General features: G+C 43.9%; 1 protein-coding gene across 1 annotated transcript in view; it reads left to right on the top strand.

The window, feature by feature from the left end:
- Positions 1 to 24,421, top strand: part of LOC119930497 (complement receptor type 2-like) — a 68,495-nt gene that overhangs the window by 11,791 nt on the left and 32,283 nt on the right. Inside the window, exons 3-8 of the mRNA XM_038748867.1 lie at positions 1,471 to 1,556; positions 3,694 to 3,885; positions 4,897 to 5,076; positions 13,897 to 14,082; positions 15,704 to 15,733; positions 22,908 to 23,099. Coding sequence (XP_038604795.1) covers positions 1,471 to 1,556; positions 3,694 to 3,885; positions 4,897 to 5,076; positions 13,897 to 14,082; positions 15,704 to 15,733; positions 22,908 to 23,099 — 866 coding nt within the window. The remainder of the gene's footprint in view (positions 1 to 1,470; positions 1,557 to 3,693; positions 3,886 to 4,896; positions 5,077 to 13,896; positions 14,083 to 15,703; positions 15,734 to 22,907; positions 23,100 to 24,421) is intronic.

The following is a 24,421-nucleotide window of genomic DNA, read 5'->3' as shown; positions in this document are numbered from 1 at the left end:
GAAGAGCAGCAAGATAGGGGGCTCTCAAAAAATATATGAAAGACCTGGAAAAGTTTAAGAAACTGCTGGTTGATATGACTCTTCAGATATTTTTTTTTTCGAAGGAAAACTTAAGTCCCATTTTTTAAGTTTCCCTGCTCGTGCTTCTAGGTGAGTTCTTGCTTTTGATATACAATCAGTCAATCAATGATATTTATTGAACACTTACTGTGTGCAGAGCACTGTATTAAACACTTGGGAGGGAACAATACGTCAGAATTCATTGACATGTTTCCTGTCTACAAAAGCTTTCAGCCCAGAGGAAAGGGAAAAGGAATATTCTCCAACCCTGTGATAATTCTAGGAATAATACAGTATTGCCCATGTTTCACCTGGACTCCGAACACAGTGTTATTTTGCTTTTTCTCTCTCCTTGTCTTTTTCCTGCTCCATTTCTTTCTTTTTTTGTTTTCTGTTTAGGTTTCAGCCTCGGTATCTTTTCTTCTGCTGTAATTGCTTCCCTGCTGTAGTGATGTGGTTCTATGCCTGTCCCTTTCTTCTTTAGACTTGATTTCATATTTTCTGACTGATTGTCCACTTTTATTCTTTTATCTTTTTCCTGCTCTTTTCATGTTTTTTTTAATTTCATAATGATCTCTTTCCTTTTCCCACACTTTTCTCTCTCTCTGATCCCAGTCAAATTTTTCTCTTTTAATCCCAGTCAGATTTCATCAGTTGGCACTTTCCTTCCTCCCTAGTGTCACAAACTGGCTGCTGCTAGAAACCGATCCTCAATAATAACAATAATAATAATAATGGTACTTGATATGTGCTTACTATGTGCCAAGCACTGTTCTAAACACTGGGGTAGATACAAGATAATTGGGTGAACACAGTCCCTGTCCCACAGGGGGCTCAAAGTCTTAATCCCCATTTTATAGGTGAGGTAACTGAGGCCCAGAGAAGTGAAGTGACTTACTCAAGTTCACACAGCAAGCACTGCGGCAGAGCTGGGATTAGAACCCAGGACCTCTGAATCCCAGGCTGGCGCTCCTTCCACTAGCCCAAGCTGCTTCTACTCCAGGAAGTCAGACACTTTTCCCTCTTAGAACTTCATATAAGTACAATTGTGAAGCAACGTTACCTAATGGTTAGAGCACAGGCTTGGGAGTCTGAAGAACCTGGGTTCTAATGCCCGCTGCACCACTTGTCCACCCCATGAAACCTTGGGCAAGTCACTTCACTTCTCTGTGCCTCAGTTCCCTCATCTGTAAAACGGGGATTAAACCTGTGTGCCCCATGTGAGACAGGGACTGTGTCCAACCTGATTAGCTTATATCTACCGCAGCACTTAGTACAGTGCCTGGCATATAGTAAATGCTCAACAAATACCAAAAAAAAAAAAAAAAATCCAAACAGTTAAGGGCTACTAGATGGGCTTTTGGAATAGGGGAAATGAAACTTGAACTTTCTTTCTGTCATCTCTTTTAGGCACAAATTGTTTGGGTCATCCACGAGCACATGTAAAACAGTGAAAAATGAGAGTAGGTGGAGTGACCCTCTTCCACGATGCCGAGGTAAGACATTGTACAAGTGAGATAGTGGGAGGCACCATGTCCAAATTTTTCTCTAGTGTTTGACTTAATTGTATTTTTCTCTCAGTTATTTGACTTCATGGAGCCAATGCCTGTCTAGGCACTGAACTCTACTTCCTAGGAGGGAATTTTCAAGGCTGCAGTTTGCTAACTCTAATGCTTCCATTTCCCTGTGACTCACCCACAGGGAGCTAGAGTGGAAGATGGCAAACGTGACCCCTTGACGGACAGCTAGGCTTTGGTTAGAATGTTCCCCTCAAAACTTCACTTCTCCGGGCCGTAATTACCTCATCTGTAAAATGGAGATTAAGACTGTGAGCCCCAGTTTGGACACAGACTGTGTCCAACCTGATTAACTTGGATCATCATCATCATCATCATCAATCGTATTTATTGAGTGCTTACTGTGTGCAGAGCACTGTACTAAGCGCTTGGGAAGTATCCCAGTGCTTAGTACAGTGCCTGGGGCATAGTAAACATTTAACAAATACAATTTAAAAATTAATAAAAGAGCCTCCATAGCAGGAAGCATCTTGGTCTAGAGGGAAATTTACTGAACTGAGAGGCCAGAGGTCAGGGATCAGGTCCAGGCTCAACCTCTAACGTTGAACAAGTCATTTAATATCTCTGTTCTGTTAGCCGCAAATGGGCATCATCAATCCTGCCCCCCATGGCAGTTGAGCTCAGTCAGTCAATTGTATTTATTGAGTGGTTACTGTGTGCAGCGCACTGTACTAAGCGCTTGAGAGAGAAGCAGCGTGGCTCAGTGGAAAGAGCCTGGGTTTGGAGTCAGAGGTCATGGGTTCAAATCCCAGCTCTGCCAATTGTCAGCGTGTGACTTTGGGCAAGTCACTTAACTTCTCTGGGCCTCAGTTACCTCATCTATAAAATGGGCATTAAGACTGTGAGCCCCATGAGGGACAACCTGATCACCTTGTAACCTCCCCAGCGCTTAGAACAGTGCTTTCCACATAGTAAGTGCTTAATAAATGCCATTATTATTATTATTATTAAATGCGGGAAATACAATGTGCAGTTTTTTCGGGGGGATGTTAATAGTATTTGTTAAGCACTTACTGTGTGACAGGCACTGTTCTAAGAGGAGCTGGGTTAGATACAAAGTAATCAAGTTGGACACAGTCCATGTCCCACATGGGGCTTACAGTCTTAATCCCCATTTTACAGGTGAGGTAATTGAGGCCCAGAGAAGTGAAGTGACTTGCTCAAGGTCACACAGCAGACACGTGGCAGAGCCGGGAGTAGAAAACCCTTGACCTTCTGACTCTCAGGCTCATGTTCTCTCCTGCAAACTCAGTGACACAGAATAATCGTCCATCCCTTCAACCCCAGCCCAGTAACATTTGAAAAAAAGACAATAAAACTCATGCTGTTCTCATCACAACTACAATAACAGTAATCATCATTATCTTCACGATCCTGATATTTTTCAGCTCTTACTTTTTTTTAAATGATATTTGTTAAATGCTTACTATGTTCCAGGCACTGTACTAAGTGCTGGGGTAGATACAAGTTAATTGGGTTGGACAAAGTCCCTGGCCCTTGTGGGGCTCACAGTCTTAATCCACATTTTACAGATGAGGGAACTGAAGCACAGAGAATTTAAGTGACTTGCCCAAGGCCTCACACAGTGGCCAAGCACTGTGTTAAAGGCTGGGTTTGATACAGTGCCATCTGATCAGACATAGACCCTGTCCCACATGGGGCTCACAGTCTAAGTAGGAGCCACAACAGGAGAACTGAGGCACAGAGAAGTTAAGTGACTTGCCCAAGAAAACAATCGGAAGAGTCGGAATTAGAGCCCAGATCCTCTGACTCCCAGGGCTGTTCTCTTTCCACTGGGTCATACCGCTTTTCATGATCTTTTAAAGGAATTTAAGAACTTGTTCATACAAGTTGAGGCAAAGGGTTTTTGCAGAGGAGAATGGCCCGAGAGTAAATATGATTCATCTCAGCAGTCAGAGGGTGCGAAACTAGTTACTGCCCTCTTCTCGTCAGTTTAACAGATTTCCATTCACTAGAAGGCTCCTTTATTCCAGGCTTTTTTTTATGAAAAATGAGTATCCATCCCATTAACACCTGTTTAAATACTTTTCTTTAGCCATTCTTTGTCAGCCTCCTCCAGATGTTACTGATGGGAAATGGGCATCAGCTGATGGGGCTAATTTTTCGTTTGGAACGAGAGTGACTTATTCGTGCAACAGTGGCCTTGTTCTTATTGGGCATAAGACTCTTCATTGCTCTGCTGAAAGAGACAAGGGAAAATGGAGTACCCAGGCTCCTGAATGCACAGGTGACTAACTTCAATATTTTGGTTTTTTTTTTTTAATGACACTTGTTAAGTGCTTATTGGGTATCAGGCACCGTTCCAAGCACCAGGGTAAATAAAAGATCATCAGGTGGACACAATCCTGTTCCCACATGGGGCTCACTTTCTAAGGGGGAGGGAGAACAGGTATTTGAATTCACATTTTACAGATGAGGGAACTGAAGCACAGAGAAGTTGAGTGACTTGTCCGTGGTCACATAGCAGGTCACAAAAATGGATTAGAATCCAGGCCCCTTGACCCACAGGCCCATGTTCTTTCTACTAGGGCACTCTGTTTTGTAACTGTGGCTTTATGACTCATCTGTAATTGATTAAGAACACAATTCTGGATTATTTTGGTAAAAATGAGGGTATCCAACCTTGGTTGAGTAACCAATCCCCCATTTATAACATGACTCCTCCTGAAAATTGGGTCAGTTTCAACTTGAAACCTAGTTTTCAGGAAGCAGATGGGTCATAAGTCTGTAAAATACTGGATTTATAGTTTAGCATGTTACTCATGATGTGACATTATTTTTCAGAAGCCTAGGAAAATGGTCAAATGTTACTTCAGCCTAAATTATTAACTTAAGTGGTATCCCAGTGATCACATCTTAGGCATTGGAAAAAGTCTGTGATCACTAAATTCCTAGGCTCTATATTCTAAACTTGTATTTTCTCGTCAGCAGTCTACTCCCTGCTTCATATCTAAAATAAGGAGCAACATGGACTAGTGGTTAAAGCGTGTGCCTGGAAGTCAGAAGGACCTGGGTTTTAATCCCAGCTGCACCACTTGTCTGCTGTGTGGCCTTGTAACTTAATTTTTCTGTGCCTCAGTTACCTCACCTGTAAAATGGGGATTAAGACTTTGAGCCCTATGGGGGACATGGACTGTGTCCAACCTGCTTACCTTGTACCTACCCCAGTGCTTAGAACATAGCAAGCGCTTAACGAATACCATAAAAACAAAATTTATATTATTCCTCTCATTTTCAGAGGTGAGGTGCCCAAGTCCAGAGATCCCAAATGGGCATGCGTTACCTCCAGCAGCTCCTCCTTATTCGTATCAGGATGCTATGCATATTTCCTGTGCACCTGGCTTCATAATCTTTGGCGAGGAAAAGGTTTACTGTGGAGCCAACAGCACGTGGATCCCGGCAATTCCAGAATGTAGACGTAAGGATGTGTAAAACTTGTTGGCTTTTATCAATTTTGTGCTCCTAAAAACCACAGAAATGAATCAGTGTGTGTGTGTGTGTGTGTGTGTGTGTGTAAGAGTGTGTGTGTGTGTGTGAGAGAGAGTGTGTGTGTGTGAGTGAGTAGGGGAAACATGGGGGTTGTGTGTGGGGGCTCCTGCATATGAAGGCTTATATGCAACTCTGTTGTATTGTACCCTTCCAAGCACTTAGGACAGCACTCTGCAAACAGTAAGCACTCAAGGTCATGTGTTCTCATCTCGGCTCCGCCACTTGTCTGCTGTGTGACCTTGGGCAAGTCACTTCACTTCTCTGTGCCTCAGTTACCTCTTCTGTAAAATGGGGATTGAGACTGTGAGCCCCACCTGGGGTGGGGACTATGTCCAAGCCAATTTGCTTGTATCCACCCCAGAGTTTAGTACAGTGCCTGGCACGTACTAACTGCTTAAGAAATACCACAATTATTATTATTAATAAGTACTACTGATTGAGTCTTCACATCCTCCCCTTCCTGGGGCATTCCATAGGGGGGCTTACCCACCCCTTCCCCAGTCCAAAGTGGCCCTTGGAGATTTTTGCTGCCCTGCTCACCCACAATAAGGCAGTTTCAGGCCCAAGGCAGAGGAATTCCTGCTGGACTGTAACCCCAGTGTGGGCAGGGATTGTCTCTCTTTATTGCTGGATTGTACTTTCCAAGCGCTTAGTACAATGCTCAGTAAATATGATTGAATGAATAGATTGTAAGCACCTTGAGGGCTGGGATCATAGCTAGTAACACTATTGTACTCTTCCAAGCACAGTGCTTTGTGCCCAGTGAGTGCTCAGTAGGTACTACTGATTGATTGATTGATTGATTGCTGCCTAGCTCCCTAATGGTCCTCCCCAGAATATGCACCTCCTCCTACTCTTGAGGGTGAGAGCGCTGCCAGGGCTAATTTTAGTTCCAGAGCACCAGCAACTGGAAGAATAAGGAGCAAGGACTGCTTCCAGGACCGATCTGGAGAGCCCCTCAGATGTCTGTAAGGGGATTTCCCTGAGGGCAGGGGGTCTGGGGCAGCTCCCCGCTTTTCCCAAAGTTTAAAGCAGCAGAGAAGCCGTAGAGAATCAGTGTGGTGAAGTCGATAGAGCCCGGGCCTGGGAGCCATGACTGCTTATCTGCTGTGTGACCTTGGGCAAGTCACCTCACTGTACATATTCATTATTCTATTCATTTTATTAATGATGTTCCTTCAATCGTATTTATTGAGCGCTCTATAACTCTGTTGATCTATTTTGATTCTATTGATGCCTGTCTACTTGTTTTGTTTTGTTGTCTGTCTCCCCTTTCTAGACTGTGAGCCCATTGTTGGATAGGGATTGTCTCTGTTGCTGAATTGTACTTTCCAAGCGCTTAGTAAAGTGCTCTGCACGCAGTAAGTGCTCAGTAAATGCGATTGAATGAATGAATGAATTCTCTGGGCCTCAGTTCCCTCATCTGTAAAATGGCAATTGAGACTGTGAGCTCCATGTGCGACAGGGACTGTGTCCAACCCAATTTTCTTGTAATAATAACAATAATAATAATAATAGCATTTATTAAGTGCTTACTATGTGCAAAGCACTGTTCTAATAATAATAATGGTATTTGTGAAGCTCTTACTATGTGCAAAGCACTGTTCTAAGCACTGGGGAGGTTACAAGGTGATCAGGTTGTCCCATGGGGGGGCTCACAGTTTTAATCCCCTTTTACAGATGAGGGAACTGAGGCACAAAGAAATTAAGAGACTTGCCCAAAGTCACACAGTTGACAATTGGCGGAGCTGGGATTTGAACCCATGACCTCTGACTCCAGAACCCGTGCTCTTTCCACTGAGCCACGCTGCTTTCACCCTAGTGCTTGGTACAGTACTTGGCACATAGTAAGCGCTTAACAAATACCACAATTAATTAAAGCAGTCCTGTTTCCCAAGCACCCACCTCAGACACTTAATCTGGTAGCTTTTCTCTCTCCCACCCGGAGCACATCAGTTAAAGGTTTGTCAATCCGTCAGTGAATCAATCACATGCATACTGTATGCAGAGCACTGTACTAAGTGCTCGGGAGAGTACAGTGTAATGGAGTAGGTAGGCATGTTCCCCGCTTACTCTGTCCTTTTCAGTCTGGAGTGATTGCCTTAAGGGTTTTGTGAACACCTGGGAAGCTTGCTTGACTTCACCCCTGGCCAGAGAGGGTCACGGCCTTGGCAGGATGGCAGTGGGCGGAACTAGAAGGGTCAGAGCTGGCAGGGAGGCCAGTGGATGGGGCTGTGTGCATGCAATTGGAATCTGGATGTGTGGTGGGTTTTTCCTCTGGATTTTCCAGCTTTTTCAGAGGTCACATTCAGAGAAAAAAATGACCGTAAGTGGCAGCCCTGTTCTAATAGTGATTCAACAAGAAATCTTTCAACTTTTACTGAAGTGGTAATATTGATTTTTCTGATGTTTGTGTGCGTGTGCCTCGTTCAGCGTGAACTGTAGGCATTATTAAGTGGTCCAACTTCACTTTCTAGTACTTGAAATCCTACAGTATTGCTTAGGTTTTACAAAATTCAGATGGGTTTTTCCACAGAGTTCTTTTCAGAGGTGCTTGTTATCTACAAATTTACTGCCTTATTTCCTTAGCATTCATGTAAAGTTTTCTCCATGATATCAAGTGATCATTTTTAACTGGGATTTCCTAGGGCAGTTCCAAAAATTGAGGTTTTTTTGGACATCTTATCGACGTTTACCAAGTGTCCTGGATCATCTCAGAGCAAGTGTTCCTGGGAATCAAAGATCCTGTCATTTCCACTCTCCCCACTCTCCTGCTTGTCAAAAGGATAAGGAGCCATCTTTCTATGTCAGGGTTTAACCTTCAGTGAGTCTCAGCTCCACCTTTAATTTTTCAGCCCCCCCGACTCCTAGATGATGTTGATGGAATTGCTCAAGGCTCATTGTGAGATGACCAGCAGACATAGAGAAAGTTGAGTCCAGCACAAGAAATTTTGGAGTGCTGCTGACCGGAACCTTCATTCAGTTTCTTTGGAGTTTCATGTCACTGACGTGACCATTCTATTTCTGTTAAGCGATAGGTACAGTGCTCTGCACACAGTGAGCTACCCAGTGGCTATCACTGATTGATTACTAACCTCCAAAAGGACATGCTGCCTAAATTTACTTTATCTGCTTCTTTTCTTAATTCCCATCACTATACTCTTTCCCCGTGCTTAGTACAGTGCTCTGCATAGAGTAATCACTTACGAAAGACTATTACTACTACTACTTCTTTCTTTACTAGCAAAAGATGACTGGTTGAGATTAGGGAATGTATTTTGGGCATACTTTTTCTTGCCCCTTTCCCAGTAGGGTGAGCAGTGCATTCCTAAATAGAGTTACTCGGGCATTTGAGTACTGCTGGCTAATCCTTTGGCCTCTTCAACAACCAAGTAATGAATAACCTGGGCCTTCTTAGGAGAATTTTAAAGGCCATCCTATCAAGAGTAGGAATGAGTTACTTTCAGAGGTGGGTAAGGGGACATGTAGGATAGTGACTTTGATCATGATGGAATCTCCCTTTGCAAATGGCGGATGAGCCTTGGTCCAGTCAGAAAGTCACTGAGAACGAGAACCTGCATGAAGGAACTGACTAGAATTCTAGTGGTTTTGCAGCAATACTTGCAATTCTCTCCTCCTTTTCAGTCCAGGACTGTCTTCAGGCTCTCCTCACAGTTAAGCTTCAAGCTCCACTGCACTAGAGATTCATCAGGAGAGGTGATGGAAACGATTTCTCCCGTGATGCAGCCCTCCAACTTTGGTGACCAGGTTGATGGCAGGAGGTCCAGGGAAAGATCTTCAGCTTCCCACCGTGGGCATGGAACATGGCTACAAACCCTGCTATATTGTATTCATTCAATCATTCATTCATATTGATTGAACACTAACTGTGTGCGAAGTGCTATATTAAGCGATTGGGAGAGTACAGTAAAACAATAAACAGACACCTTCCCTGCCTACAGTTACAGTCTAGAAGGTTACAGTCTAGGAGGGGAGACAGACTTTGATATAAATAAAATAAAATATAATATAAATCATCCTCTCCTGAGCACTTAGTACGGTGCTCCATGCACAGTAAGTGCTCAATAAATACCATTGATTGATTGATTATGAGTACAGTAATTCCTTGCCACTCTGTCCTTAAGGAAGTAGCCACAGACATGCCCAAGAATCCTGGGGCAGATCTCACTCCCTGAATATATCTCACTCCCTTAATTCTATCTCTGGAGGTATCAGCACAGACTCTCCTAGAATATTAAGGTGCTGAATTATTCAGCCAAAGTATATAGCTGTGGTCTGCATGGTAGAATACCAGCAGAAAACCCTGGACATTATCAGAGAACACATCTGGAGTAGGTACATGTTAATTAGGTCAGACACAGTCCCTGTCCCTCATGGGGCTCACTGTCTAAGTAGGAAGGAGAAAAGGTACTGAGTCCCCACCTTAAGTTGAGAAAACTGAAGCACAGAGAAGTCAAGTGACTTGCCCAAGATCACACAGCAAGCAATTGTCATAGGGGATTAGAACACAGAATTTCTGGCCCCCAGGCCCGTGCTTTCAACTAGACTGTTGCTTCCCCAATTCAACACCTGGGTGGGCAGCGGACAGTCTTATTTTGGATGGCTACCACGCCCCAGCATATAATCAATCATTCAGTTAATCACATTTATTGAGCACTTACTGTTTGCAGAACATTGTAGTAAGGGTTTGGGAGTGTACAATATAACAGAGTTGGTAGATATATTCCCTGCCCACATCGAAAGTGAATTCCAAGTGTAGGGGATAGATTTGCCCTTTACCAGAATGTTCAAAGATCAACTGAAATGGCATACCCACCTGCTTTCCCAAGGTGGCCTCAGGTTTTTGATCAATCAATAGTATTTATTGAGTAGCTACTGTGTGCAGAATTAGTATACCCAATCCCTGCCCTAAAGGAACTGACAATCAATCAGTAGATATCAACCGTTCTTGGTTTTCTCTGAATCTCATGTCCCCAGAGGAGATTTCCCCTCCTACCCTGGATATCAGGGGAGCATTTCTTTATTAATCACTGGTATTTACTGAGTGTTTACCATGTGTAGAGCACTGTACTAAGTGCTTTGGAGAGAACAGTACAACAGAGTGGGTTGACATGTTCCCTACCCACAGAGAGCCATGGCATTTGGCATAAGCGGTTGTTTCCTAGGCCCCTGGATTCCTTGACCCATTTTGAACAAGACACTGGGCAAGAGGATCAGTTGTCTTTCCCAAGCACTTAGTACAGTTCTCTGCACACAGTAAGTGCTCAATAAATATGATTGAATGAATGAATGCCTCAGTTTCTGTTAAAAAACGTTCCAGACTTTCCCTCCCAGGATCCATTTTCCGCCAACCTGACAAGGGGTTGACAGACCCAGGATGAAGAGAACAGTAGGAGAGCAGCCAGTGGCATAAGCCACGTCTCTTCTTCTGTTCCTTGTCTAGACTGTTCCCCCTGTAAACCGTAAGCTTGTTTTGGGCAGTGAATGTGTCTGTTATATTGTTGTAGTATACCCTCCCAAGCACTTTAGTACAGTGCTCTGCACATAGTAAGTGTTCAATAAATACCACTGATTGTTTAGTTTTTCTTTTGACTTCTGTGTCCTTCCACTTAGGGAAAGGAGGACTTTCAGGAACGTATGGTTTTTCTATCGATCAGTGGTGTTTATTGAGCACTTAACTGTGTGCAGAGCACTGTACTAAATGCTTAACTGTCCCATCCCTCCAGGCAAACACTGGGTGTGAAGCTCCTACTTTTTCTTTCCTGCTCCTCGGGTATCAACACCTAGCATTTCCATTACTGAATGCTTTCAAATTGTTAATGCTGTGCACGTAAGTAGTGAGAGTCTCATGCAACAAGTGGTCAATTAGATTCAGCCAGCAGGAGGCCAGGAAGTGAGATCAACCATTTATTTTATTTATATGTCCTTCTACTGGCCTGATCTACAAAAGAGAGTTTCTGGAGAAGTGAAGTTCCCCTGCTTCTGGACTCCTAGCTGATGTAAAGTGTGATTTTCATATTTTTAAACATTTTTTCTATTTCACTCCTTCACCATATTCAAGTCCCACCTGCATATTGTTCCCTTTCTAACTGGGGCACTGAAGGATGATGAAAGCAGTCCTGTTCTCCCCAGAAAGGCAGTATGGCCTACTGGATGGAGCACCGGACTGAGAGTCAGAAGGTCCTGGGTTCTTATCGCGGCTTCGCTACTTGTCTGCTGTGTCATCTTGGGCAAGGCACTTCACTTCTCCGGACCTCAGTTCCCTCATCTGTAAAATGGGAGATTCGTTACCTCTTCTCCTTCCTACTTAGATTGTGAGCCCTCTGTGGGATAAGGACTGTGTCTGACCTGATTAGCTTGTATCTTCCCCAGTGCTTAGAGCAGTGCTTGGCACAAAGTAAGCACTTTACAAATACCCTTACTATTATTATTATTATATTTTATGACACATGGACTATTTGTGGCATCAGTATCCCAGCACTGAATGAGACTACCGCCTGATGAAGGCTGACATGAAGAAACGAGCGCTGTACACACCTCACCTCATTTTCCAGAGTTTCTTCCCACCTCATTGCATCATTGGCTGTCTTGGAGCAGTTTCATGTTCAGACAGTTGCTGGATAGCTACCTCGAGGGAGCAATGGTTGTCCAGAAATACTCCACTGTCCTCTGAAACAACCATCCTTTCTCCATATGCCGTGCTTTGGTGTTTCTGATTTTTTTTGGCTCTACTTTGTCTAGTTGTGTGAAGGACAACTGTGTATATATCAATATAAATAAGAAGCAGCATGGCTTAGCAGAAGGAGCACAGGCTTGGGAGTCAGAGGACATTAATTAATCCTGGCTCTGCCACTTGTCTGCTTTGTGACCTTGGAAAAGCCACTTAACTTCTTAGTGCCTCAGTTACCTCATCTGTAAAATGGGGATTAAGACTGTGAGCCCCATGTGGGACAACCTAATTACCTTGCATCTACCCTAGCTCTTAGACTAGTGCTTGGCACATAGTAAGGGCTTGCTTAATATATATATATAACAATCATGGTATTTACATACATATATAAATTGCTGTTGTTTTTTAGGTAGTTCATTTCTCTTTTTTTAACCACCCGGTTTTGGCAAGAAAGTAGAAAAGAGTCCGCTCCCCATTCTAAACCAGTCTGAGAATCATTCACAGGGATGTCTGAGTGTTATACACGGGGTTGACTTCTGGAATGGGTGAGAGCCCAGGAGGGCCTGCCATTGCTGCCACTGAGGTCTGAGATATTTTCTTTGGGGCCAAAGACTGTCACCATCTCTCTACGAGCCACCTGGCAGTGGATACCAGTGGGCATGGGAGGAACAGGCAAGAGAGTGAGGGTCGCTCAATGCAATCCACTGCCCCTGCTGCACTAACAGCCCAAGTGTTTGTTCTGCTGGCCACACCTTTCCCTGCTTTACCATTGATGTGAGCAAGGCGGACCCTCAATGACAAAGGTGCCCTACTGTATTTTCATGGCCACAGTGTCCATGAGTACAAGACAGTCTCGTTGTCAGGGGTGTAAGCTCTGACCCAAAGGCCAATTTTCCTAGCGATGGACAACCATGGGGACGAGAAGAGTGGGCTGACTTCCCTAGATACTGGGAGATGGGGACCTGAATGCCTTCTAATTGGGCTATCTTCTTCCCCGGGTGGTGTTTATTATTTATTATGGTACTTATTAAGCGCTTACTGTGTGTCAGGATTGTTCTATTATCTAGGAGTAGCAGCTGCTTGAGATTTACCCCAACGAGTCCTGCAGGTACCTGGGAATGGCAACCAGAATTGTGGTGTGGCTATGCGCCTTCAGAAAACTCACATCATAGTAAATAACCTTGTTTTTTTCCAGCAGTTGCTGATAGGCTGTCCTGAGCCTTCTACATTATCTTGCCTAGTTCTCCTAAGAGGAATAGTTAGCTGGGGTAAGAAGTGAAGCAGTGGCCAGGAAAGAGAATGGAACCGTTCCACTGCTTCTAGACTGTGAGCCCGTTGTTGGGTAGGGGCCGTCTCTATATGTTGCCGACTTGTACTTCCCAACTGCTTAGTACAGTGCTCTGCACACTGTAAGTGCTCAGTAAATACGATTGAATGAATGAATGCTTCTGCCACCTTGGCTAGGAACTCGTTTCTGCAATGCAATTTACTACTAATCCACCTGTTTGACATCTTCATAAATTATCCAGTAAATGTCTACTTCATAGTCAGTATACATTTTGTAAAGTTTATATAGCTCAGTATATTTTGAATGTATTTATTTAATTAGATTTATTATATTATTTTACTTGTACATATTTACTGTTCTATTTATTTTGTTAATGATGTTCATATGCTATAATTCTATTTATTCTGATGGTTTTGACACCTGTCTACATGTTTTCTTTTGTTGTCTGTCTCCCACTTCTAGACTGTAAGCCCGTTGTTGGGAAGGGACCATCTCTATATGTTGCCGACTTGTACTTCCCAAGCGCTTAGTACAGTGTTCTGCACACAGTAAGCGCTCAATAAATACAGTTGAATGAAAATGAATGAATGAATGACTGTGGGCTTCCTTTAAAATTGTGTCCCGCATAGATGAATTCTCCATGAAACAAAAGTTGCTTGTAGAACACTTGTGTTTGCTTGTACAAGCTTCCTAAATGTCTGTCCTCTTTTTTCTTTTTTCATCTGGTATTACATACACAATTTGTTTTACAATTTTCTTGTCCTTTCCAGGGGCCACTTGTGAGGTGCCTGTAATCCCATATGCACATGCAGTATCATCATCATCACCGAGTCCTCGTTATTCATATGGTGACACTTTGACACTTGATTGTGATCCTGGATTTGCCATGGTAGGAAATGCTCACATTTCTTGTGGACTCGGTGGCTTATGGCTAACTGATTTGCCATACTGTCAGGGTAAGAATTTATGTAGTTTTTTTTATACATTTTTCAAAATATTTTTTTACTTTCATTCATTCATTCATTCATTCAATCGTATTTACTGAGCGTTTACTGTGTGCAGAGCACTGTTCAAGTGCTTGTACTTTATGCAACGGGCAAGTTTTATGATGATTTTTTTTATCATGGGGAGAAGGAGGAGAAAGAAGGAAAGGAAATTGACCCCAAGAGAGAAGCAGCACGGCGTAGTGGCAAGAGCCAGTCAGAGGATGTGGGTTCTAATCCAGGCTCTACCAGTTTTCTGCTGTGTGACCTTGGGCATGTCACTCGACTTTTCTGTGACTCTGTTACCTTATCTGTAAAACGGGGATTAAGACTGTGAGCCTTAGGTGAGACAACGTGATTACCTTGTATCTACCCCAATGCTTAGAACAGTGCTTGGCACATAGTAAGCACTTAACAAAAACCATAATAATAATTATTATTCATTCATTCATTCAATCGTATTTATTGAGTGCTTACTGTGTGCAGAGCACTGTACTAAGCACTTAGCACTGTATTAAGCACTTAGCACTGTTCTAAGCTCTGGGGGATACAAGGTGATCAGGTTGTCCCACTTGGGGCTCACAGTCTTAATCCCCATTTTACAGATGAGGTAACTGAGGCTCAGAGAAGTTGAGTGACTTGCCCAAGGTCACACAGCTCTTTCCACTGAGCCACACTGCTTGGTACAGTGCTTAGTGTCTGGCACATAGTAAGTGCTTAAAAATACCACAAAAGAGCGTTTAAAATAATGGTTTGAACTCTTAAATACATACTAATTTGATTGTTTTTCTCTTGTTTCACTCATCTATGACTATCATAAATAAATAGACTAGGATATGCCACTCTCTGGTTCTTGGATTTAGGGTTGGCACTAACAGTTTCACAGGAGTAGACAAATTTACAGTCACAGTCCTTTAGGCAGGGAAGACGTGTGAATGTGAGGCAGTCTCTCCTGCTACAGGAGCTGAACTCCTCAAAACACTCCCGACCCCAACCTCCCCAAATCAAGCCCAGGAGATCTGTGTTCTGGGATCCAACACCGCCCCAAATTTAGTCTTGGTTGAAGTGGCCTAAGGAGCAAAATTCCTGCAGCCACTGAGTTTTGCTGTTTTTAAACACCTCTCCCATCCCTAAACTGCAGGCTTGCCCAGGGCCACTGAAGCAGTAGGCCAATGAAAAATCTGAGAACAGGTGTTCTTCTCACCTCTCCCCTAAGATGTTCCCTATAGTCAGTTGTGAAAAAGAATTATAGGCAAATACCCACAATCACTTAGCACACTTGTTAGCTCTAAGTCATGATTTTGTCTAGTACTTATCCCTTGATTTTGTTTATCTTCTGCTCAGAGATCCCCGCTAAATTAACACTATTCTCTTTCTGGTTACTTCTATAATAAAAATAATAATTTTAAAATGGTGGTAATTGCTAAGCACTTACTATGCTGTACTAAGTGCTGGGGTAGATGCAAGATAATCAGGTTGGACACAGTTCCTGTCCCACATCGGGCTCACAATCTAGAATTTCTCCAAAGATTTGCTGGCTTTTTTGGTAATAGTAGAGGATGGAGTTTTATAATGATTTATCTCTTCCCCTCAGCTGCCAAAAGTGCCACAAGTGCCATTAGAGGTGAGTATTACCCTCAAATGCACGTGTCTACCAACTCTGTTGTATTTTACTCTCCCAAGCACTTAGTACTGATCTGCACTCAGTAAATGCTCAATAAATGCCATTTATTGATCAAACATGCAACTTAATTGGGCTAACAGAATCCACCCAAGTGGGAGACCTCTCCCTCCCAGTGCTAATGGAGGAAATCTGTCCTCTTTCCTGCCCGAGAAATACTTAATTGGGATCGCCATATTAAAATGGGCCAGTAATAACTCCATTATGGAAATGGTTGCAGTTTGTGTTTTAAATAATTATAAATGAACGTGGTGACTGACTCATACCCCTTCTTTACATCCTTTCTCTCTGGGTTCTAATGGAAGATTTGCATAAAGATCTGAATTTAACAGATGTAACTATCATACAGGCCTGTTTTTAGCATTTCAAACTCAAAATTTAAAAAGAAAGCTCCAGAGAATCAGCAGCAATTCACTAACAAGATGGAAGTGAAAAGTGACCACTCCAATCCACTTCCCAGTCTCAGTCCTGCCCATTCTGTTACCCCTTGTTAACTCTCTCCTCATTTTACCTGGTACAGCCAGCATCTCAAATCCTCCCCTCAAAATTGTCCACACTGGATTCTCAACACTGCTCCAATTCCACAGCTGTAGAAACCCCATCTCAATGCCTTTGCATCTGCAGAAATCCCTGATAAAACCCTGAGAAAGATGGAGAGAGCAGTAGAAGGTGGCAGCGGGATACAAAAGGCAACTGAACTGGAGTTTGGGAAAGCCAGGGAGCAGCAGGGTAGGAAGTTGAAGAGACTTCGGGCTCCTGGTCTTTGACTGTCAAGCGCTGTCAAGCGCTTAGTACAGTGCACATAGTAAGCGCTCAATAAATATGATTGAATGAATAAATGAACTACTCTAGTCAGACCACATATAAAGCAGACTGAATGGAAGAATATGGGAATGAAGAAGAAAATTCTCGCCACTGCTTCAGAGGCATGTTGTTAAATACTTTCTGGAACTGCAAGGCAGAATTGAGGCTCTAAACTTTAATTTTTATTTTGATCATTTCTTTTGCAGGAAATGTGTGCCTAACATTGGCAGTGGTGATTGTTATATGGGTAACCGCTGGCTGGGACCTTTAACAGAAGAAAAGTTCATGTAAGAGAACTCAATCACGCTGAAAACTTCTAATCATCCAATCTTCAGGAAAACGGGTTGTCCTTCACTAATCCCTGCTTTCGTACATGTTCAGAACTGGAATGAAGCAAGAAAATGAGGCTGCTTCAGTCATTCTAGTTATACTGTTTTGAAACTACAATTTAAAAAACATATCTACCACAAATGAAACACCCTGAAGATCAAGGTTGCTTGGTTTTCCTTAAATACCTGTGCTTTCCTTAAGTGCAAAAATCATTTTTGCTTTGTGTAAAAAGAAATGATCCATTTCACGGTGGTATATCTTTAATTTTAAAACCAGTTTTCCACATATACATTTAATCAGAATTTCTGTTAAATTTAAGAGAAAAACCAAACTTTTCCAATAATTTTTAATCAGTTAATGAGAAAATAAATACAGAAGTAATTTGGTAGGAATTACAAAGGCAAAGTTCTTGTGAACCTTAACACAAGACAAATAAATGAGTGAAATTTTCAATCTTCAGACTATGAGTGGACATTTGTTTCTATTTTCTTTGGTAAAAAGGGTAATAATTAATGAGCAAATATGGTTTGAAAAGTGAAAGGCTTGCCAATATAAAAAAGTAAAAAAATATTTTAAAATGTCATTGTTGCATTCAACCCAAACCCCAGAAAATACTGTTTTTCATATTTATAGTCCTTATCGTCTATGTAACATGAAAAAAGAGCCCTGTGGTACTACATATTGCTCAAGTGAAGCACTTTGTTTTATATTCTGCAACTGTAAAATAGCTTTTATTTGTTGCTGGTATGAGCTATTAATAAACCAAAAGGTATATTTTCCTGATTTACAAGATTTAATAATTATGGTATTTGCTAAGCACTTACTCTGTACCAGGCACTGTTACTAGGCACTGGAGTGGATACAAACAAATCAGGTTGGACACAATCCCTTGTCCCCCGTGGGGCTCACAGTTTCAATTCCCATTTTACAGATGAAGTAACTGAGGCACAAAGAAGTGAAGTGACTTGCTCAAGAACGCACAGAAGACAAGTGGCAGAGCGGGGATAAGAACCCATGTCCTTCTGACTCTACCCACTGTGCCATACTGCACTTAATTTGTTTGTAATAATAATAATAATGATATTTGTTAAGCACTTACTATGTGCCAAGCACTCTTCTAAGTGCTAGGGAAGGTACAAGGTAATTATTGTCCCTCGTGGGGCTCACAGTCTTAATCCCCATTTTACAGATGAGGTAACTGAGGCTCAGAGATGTTAAGTGACTTGCCCAAGGTCACACAGCAGACAAGTGGTGGAGCCGGGATTAGAATCCATGACCTCTGACTCCCAAGCCCAGGCTCTTTCCACTAAGCCATGCTGCTTCTCTGTCTTATTATTTATTACTTGCACTTATTAATACCAAACTGCAGAATGACTTTACCTAGGCAACTTAAAAAGCTCATTCAATCAGGATGATTTACAATTTACAATCTACAATTTACATCTGAAGAAATAAAAGACACTTGAAAGGATCATGATCCGATGGTGCCTTTCTGGGTTGATCATACGATCTAAATTTTCTTTAACAACGCCGACGCCCTCTAGACTTCCTCCTGAGGTGAACGGCCATCCTTTTTGAGGAGAAAAGGTGCATTTTGGGGTTTGGAACGAGGATTTTTCCACAGCTCCCTAACCTCTGGAATGGGTGGAGGCAATGTGCCTCGAATCCTTTCAAGCGTCGAGGACTTCTCCAGGTGTGAACAAAGATGGCCTTCCACGATCATCTTTAGATGGGGGAAGATGCTTTGCTCTTTACGTGTCTTCTCCGGAGAGCAGCTGCAGCAGAGACAAGAGGCCAAGCCCGCTTCTGTCTCCTCCCCCAGGGCAGTCCCTCCCTTTTTATTGTTATTATTATTATTATTATTATTATATTTGTTAAGCACTTATTATGTGCCAAGCACTATTCTAAGCACTGGGGTAGACACAAGGTAATCAGGTTGTCCCCTTTGGGGCTCACGGTCTCAATCCCCATTTTACAGATGAGGTAACTGAGGCCCAGAGAAGTGAAGTGACTTGTCCAAGGTCACACAGCAGGCAAAGGGCGGAAGCAGAATTAGAACCCACGACCTCTGGCTCCCAAGCCCGTGCTCTTGCCACTATGCCATGCTGCTTCTCTAATCATCATCATCATAACAACAATGATGGTCTTTGCTAAGTGCTTACTATGTGCCAAGCACTATTCTAAGCACTGGGGTAGATACAAGGTAATCAGGTTGTCCCACATGAGGCTCACTGACTTAATTCCCATTTCATTCATTCATTCAATCATATTTATTGAGCGCTTACTGTGTGCAGAGCATTGTACTAAGCGCTTGGGAAGTACAAATCGGCAACATATAGAGACAGACCCTACCCAATAACAGGCTCCCAGTCTAGAAGGGGGAGACAGATAAAAAAACAAAACAAGTAGATAGGCATCAATACCATCAGAATAAATAGAATTATAGCTATATAATAATAATGGCATTTATTAAGAATTTACCATGTGCAAAGCACTGTTCTAAATGCTGGGGAGGTTACAAGTTGATCAGGTTGTCCCACAGGGGGCTCACAGTCATAATCCCCATTTTACAGATGAAGTAACTGAGGCCCAGAGAGTAATAATAATGATAGCATTTATTAAGTGCTTACTATGTGCAAAGCACTGTTCTAAGTGCTGGGGAGGTCACAAGGTGATCAGGTTGCCCCACGGGGTGCTCACAGTCTTGATCCCCATTTTACAGATGAGGAAACCGAGGCACAGAGAAGTTAAGTGACTTGCCCAAAGTCACACAGCTGACAGTTGGCAGAGTCGGGATTTGAACCCATAACTTCTGACTCCAAAGCCCGTGCTCTTTCCACTGAGCCACGCTGCTTCTCTAGCCACACTGCTTCTATATATATCAAATGAGCCATGCTGCTTCCCTTCTAAACATAACATATATATATATATATATGTATATATATATAAATACATGTAGGTATTTGAAGGGAGGAAGAGAGCTTATTTTACAGATGAGGTGCAGAGAAGTGAAGTGACTCTTCCAAGGCGGGATTAGAACCCACGACCACGGACTCCCAAACCCGGGCTCTTTCCACTGAGCCTTCTATATTCATTCATTCATTCATTCAATCGTATTTATTGAGCGCTTCCTGTGTGCAGAACACTGTACTTAGCGCTTGGGAAGTACAGGTTGGCAACATATAGAGATGGTCCCTACCCAACAGCGGGCTTCTATACATATCTATATATGTATACATTAGATAATCAGCGTGGCTCAGTGGAAAGAACCCGGGCTTTGGAGTCAGAGGTCATAGGTTGAGATCCTAACTCTGCCAATTGTCAGCTGTGTGACTTTGGGCAAGTCACTTAACCTCTCTGTGCCTCAGTTACCTCATCTGTAAAAGGGGGATTAAGACTGTGAGCCCCACTTGGGGCAACTTGATCACCTTGTATCCCCCCAGCCCTTAGAACAGTGCTTGGCACATAGTAAGCGCTTAACAAATACCATCATCATCATCATCATATATATACCTATACAGGTAGTTATTTGAAGGGAGGAAGAGAGCTCATTTTACAGATGAGGTGCAGAGGAGTGAATCCCATCCCACCCTCCCCATCCCCCCTTACCTCCTCCCTCTCCCCACAGCACCTGTATATATGCCTGTACATATTTATTACTCTGTTTATTTTACTTGTACATATTTACTATTCTATTTATTTTGTTGATACGTTTTGTTTTGTTGTCTGTCTCCCCCTTCTAGACTGTGAGCCCGCTGTTGGGTAGGGACCGTCTCTATATGTTGCCCACTCGGGCTTCCCAAGCGCTTAGTCCAGTTCTCTGCACACAGTAAGCGCTCAAGAAATACGATTGAATGAATGCTGGGTAGGGACCGTCTCTATATCTTGCCCACTTGGACTTCCAGGGCTCTGCCCACAGTAAGCGCTCAAGAAATACGGTTGAATGGATGAATGAATGAAGGGACCCGCGCAAAGGCGGGATTAGAACCCACGACCTCGGCCTACCCAGGCGGGGCTGGGGTCCTCGTGGCCGGCCCTCGGGCCAATGGGACGGGGCGGGGCGGCTCGGGGCCCCGCCCACCCGGGGCCAGGGGCCGTTAGAGCCGGACAGCCGGCCTTCACCGGGAGCCATGAGCCCCTCTTCTCACCCTCCATCCCTCCTGCTGCTGCTCCTGCTCCTGCTCCTGCTCCTCCCCACCGCGTGCGGTAAATGGGGCGCCGGGGTGGCCACCCGTTTCCAAGGCAACCACATTGCAGCGGCGGGGGGTAAGATGGGGCTGCTTGCATGCACCCACGGGTTCACCCCTTGGCCCTCATAATAATAATAATAATATAATAATAATAATAATGGCATTTATTAAGCGCTTACTATGTGCAAAGCACTGTTCTAAGCGCTGGGGAAGTTACAAGGTGATCAGGTTGTCCCACGGGGGGCTCACAGTCTTCATCCCCATTTTACAGATGAGGGAACTGAGGCCCAGAGAAGTGAAGTGACTTGCCCAAAGTCACACAGCTGACAAGTGGCGGAGCGGGATTTGAACCCGGGCTCTTTTCCACTGAGCCACGCTGATGGCATCATTGACACCTGTCTATATGTTTTGTTACGTTGTCTGCCTCCCCCTTCTAGACTGTGAGCCCGCTCTTGGGTAGGGACCATCTCTATGTATGTTGCCGCCTTGTACGTCGCAAGCGCTCAAGTCCAGCGCTCTGCACACAGTAAGCGCTCAATAAATACGATTGATTGAATGAATGAATGAATGTGCAAAGCACTGTCCTAAGCGCTGGGGGGATGCAAGGTGATCAGGTTGTCCCACGTGGGGCTCACAGTCTTCATCCCCATTTTACAGATGAGGTCACTGAGGCCCAGAGAAGTGAAGTGACTTGCCCAAGGTCACACAACAGACATGTGGCGGAGTTGGGATTAGGACCCATGACCTCTGACTCCCAATAATAATAATGACGATGGCATTTGTTAAGCACTCACTATGGGCGAAGCACTGTTCTAAGAGCTGGGGGGATACAAGGTGATCAGGTTGGCCCACGTGGGGCTCCCAGTCTTCATCCCCATTTTCCAGATGAGGGAACAGAGGCTCAGAGAAGTTAAGGGACTTGCCCAAGGTCACACAAGAGACATGTGGCAGAGTCAGGATTAGAACTCATGACCTCTGACTCCCAAGCCCGGGCTCTTTCCACTGAGCCACCGCATGCCTGCGCTACTCAAGGACCGGTCCCCCGGCTGCTCCGCGGCTCTTCCAGAGACATCAGTCGAGGGTCCCTGGGGGCTCCTGCTGGAAAAGGGCAGACCGAGAGGGGAGGGGGCACCCCCGGGGATCCCATCGATTGGTTGATTGATTTCTCTTTTTAAAGACTTTACCTGAAAATACAAAGAAGCCCATTGTTGGGTAGGGACCGTCTCTATATGTTGCCGACTTGTACTCCCCAAATGCTTAGTCCAGTGCTCTGGACATAGTCAGCGCTCAATAAATACCATTGAATGAATGAAAGAAGGAAAATAGCACACTAAAAGTTGCCTCTGCTAATACAGAAGAAGGAAGGCCTGGTAGATAGAGAATGGCCTGGAGGTCAGAAGGACCTGGGTTTAATCCTGGCTCTGCCACTTGTCTGCTGTGTGACCTTGGGCGAGTCACTTCTCTTCTCAGTGCCTCAGTTACTGCATCTATAAAATGAGGATGAAGACTGTGAGCCCCTTATGGGACAGGGACTGTGTCCAACCTGATCCAATCCCAGTGAGCCCGCCTGCGGGCACCGCGACTCCCTCCCAGCCCCGTTGATTCCGTTGCACATCGTTGCACCTCCCCTGGGGCCAAACCCTCCAAGCCGATACCAACTGATGGGGCCCCAGCGAAGTCCGCCGTGTCCCCAGGGAGGAACTGGATGTGCCCGGGGAGCAGGGAATGCTTGACCATTGACCGGGATTATTACCAGCACTTGCTGAACCCATTTGTCCACCGTCCATCCCCAGGTAACTGCGGAGTTCCAACCAGGTTAACCTTTGCTATACCTAAGCCGGAGTATCAAGGCCAGGTTAGGTTCGATGTGGGAGCCACTGTGGATTATACCTGCCGACCGGGTTACAGGAGAACACCTTCCCTTTCACCTCAAATTACCTGTCTTGCAAATGGAACATGGTCAAAACCCCCCAGGTTTTGTCAGCGTAAGCATGAAAGCTCGTTTCCTTCTTCATTATCGTCTGTGTTACACTGGGACTGTGGGCAGGGAACGTGTCTATAACAATGTTGTTTCTATTGTAATAATAGTAGTAATAATGGTATTTTTAAGTGCTTACTATATGCCAGGCCCTGTATTCATTCAATCATATCTGTTAAGCATTTACTGTGTGCAGAGCACTGTACTAAGCACTTGGAAAGTACAGTTAAGCACTGGGGTGCATATAAGCAAATCGGGTTGGACATAGTTCCTGTCCCATATGGGGCTCACAATCTCAGTAATTAATTAATTAATTAATTAGTCATGGCATTTATTACACGCTTACTGTGTGCAGTGCACTGTTCTAAGCACTGGGGAAGTTACAAGGTGATCAGGTTGTCCCACAGGGGGCTCACAATCTTAATCCCCATTTGACAGATGAGGTAGCTGAGGCGCAGAGAAGTTAAGTGACTTGCCCAAAGTCACACAGCTGACAATTGGTGGAGCCGGGATTTGAACCCCTGACCTCTGACTCCAAAGCCCGGGCTCTATCCACTGAGCCACGCTGTACTCTCCTGAGGGTTTAGTAAAGTGCACTGCACACACTAACTGCTCAATATATGCCATTGATAGATTGGTTGATTGGTGGACCTTTTGTTCATTTCAGCCCTGGATGTGTTCGTTTTGTTTAAGATCTAGGAAATGTAGTCCCATTTGTTCCTAAACTAAACTGATAGCATTACATGTCAGGGAGAATATACAATCCTAGATTTAGCTGTTCCCAGAGACCACTGAAGGTTATTCATCAAATTTTACTCACTTTAATTCTCAACCAAGCGCTTAGTACAGCGCTCTGCACTAAGTGCTCAAAACGATCATTGATTGGTTGATGGATTACACTTTTCAAAGACTTTACCTGAGAACAGAAAGAAGGAAAATAACATGCTAAAATTTGCTTCTGCTAATACAGAAGCAGGAGGGTCTACTGGATAGAGCACGGAAGTCAGAAGGACTTGGGTTTAATCCTGGGTATGCCACTTGTCTGTTGTGGGACCTCGGGCAAGTCACTTCACTTCTCTGTGCCTGTTACTACATCTATAAAATGAGGATGAAGACTGTGAGCCCCTTGTGGGACAGGGACTGTGTCCACCCTGATCAACTTGTTTCTACCCCCAGCACTTCGAACAGTGCTTGGTACAAAATAAGCATGTAACAAATACCATCATCATCAAGATTGGCAGATCTTGCCATTATTATATTTGTGTTGAGCTTAGGATGTGTGTCTGATTTAGTAGGAGGGAAATTAATTCTAAGCTTTCCTTGTTACCT

This window comes from Tachyglossus aculeatus, chromosome 7, assembly GCF_015852505.1.
Source record: "Tachyglossus aculeatus isolate mTacAcu1 chromosome 7, mTacAcu1.pri, whole genome shotgun sequence".
NCBI lineage: Eukaryota > Metazoa > Chordata > Mammalia > Monotremata > Tachyglossidae > Tachyglossus > Tachyglossus aculeatus.
Note: the sequence above shows the minus strand (reverse complement) of the source record. Positions and strands in the feature narration are given on the sequence as shown.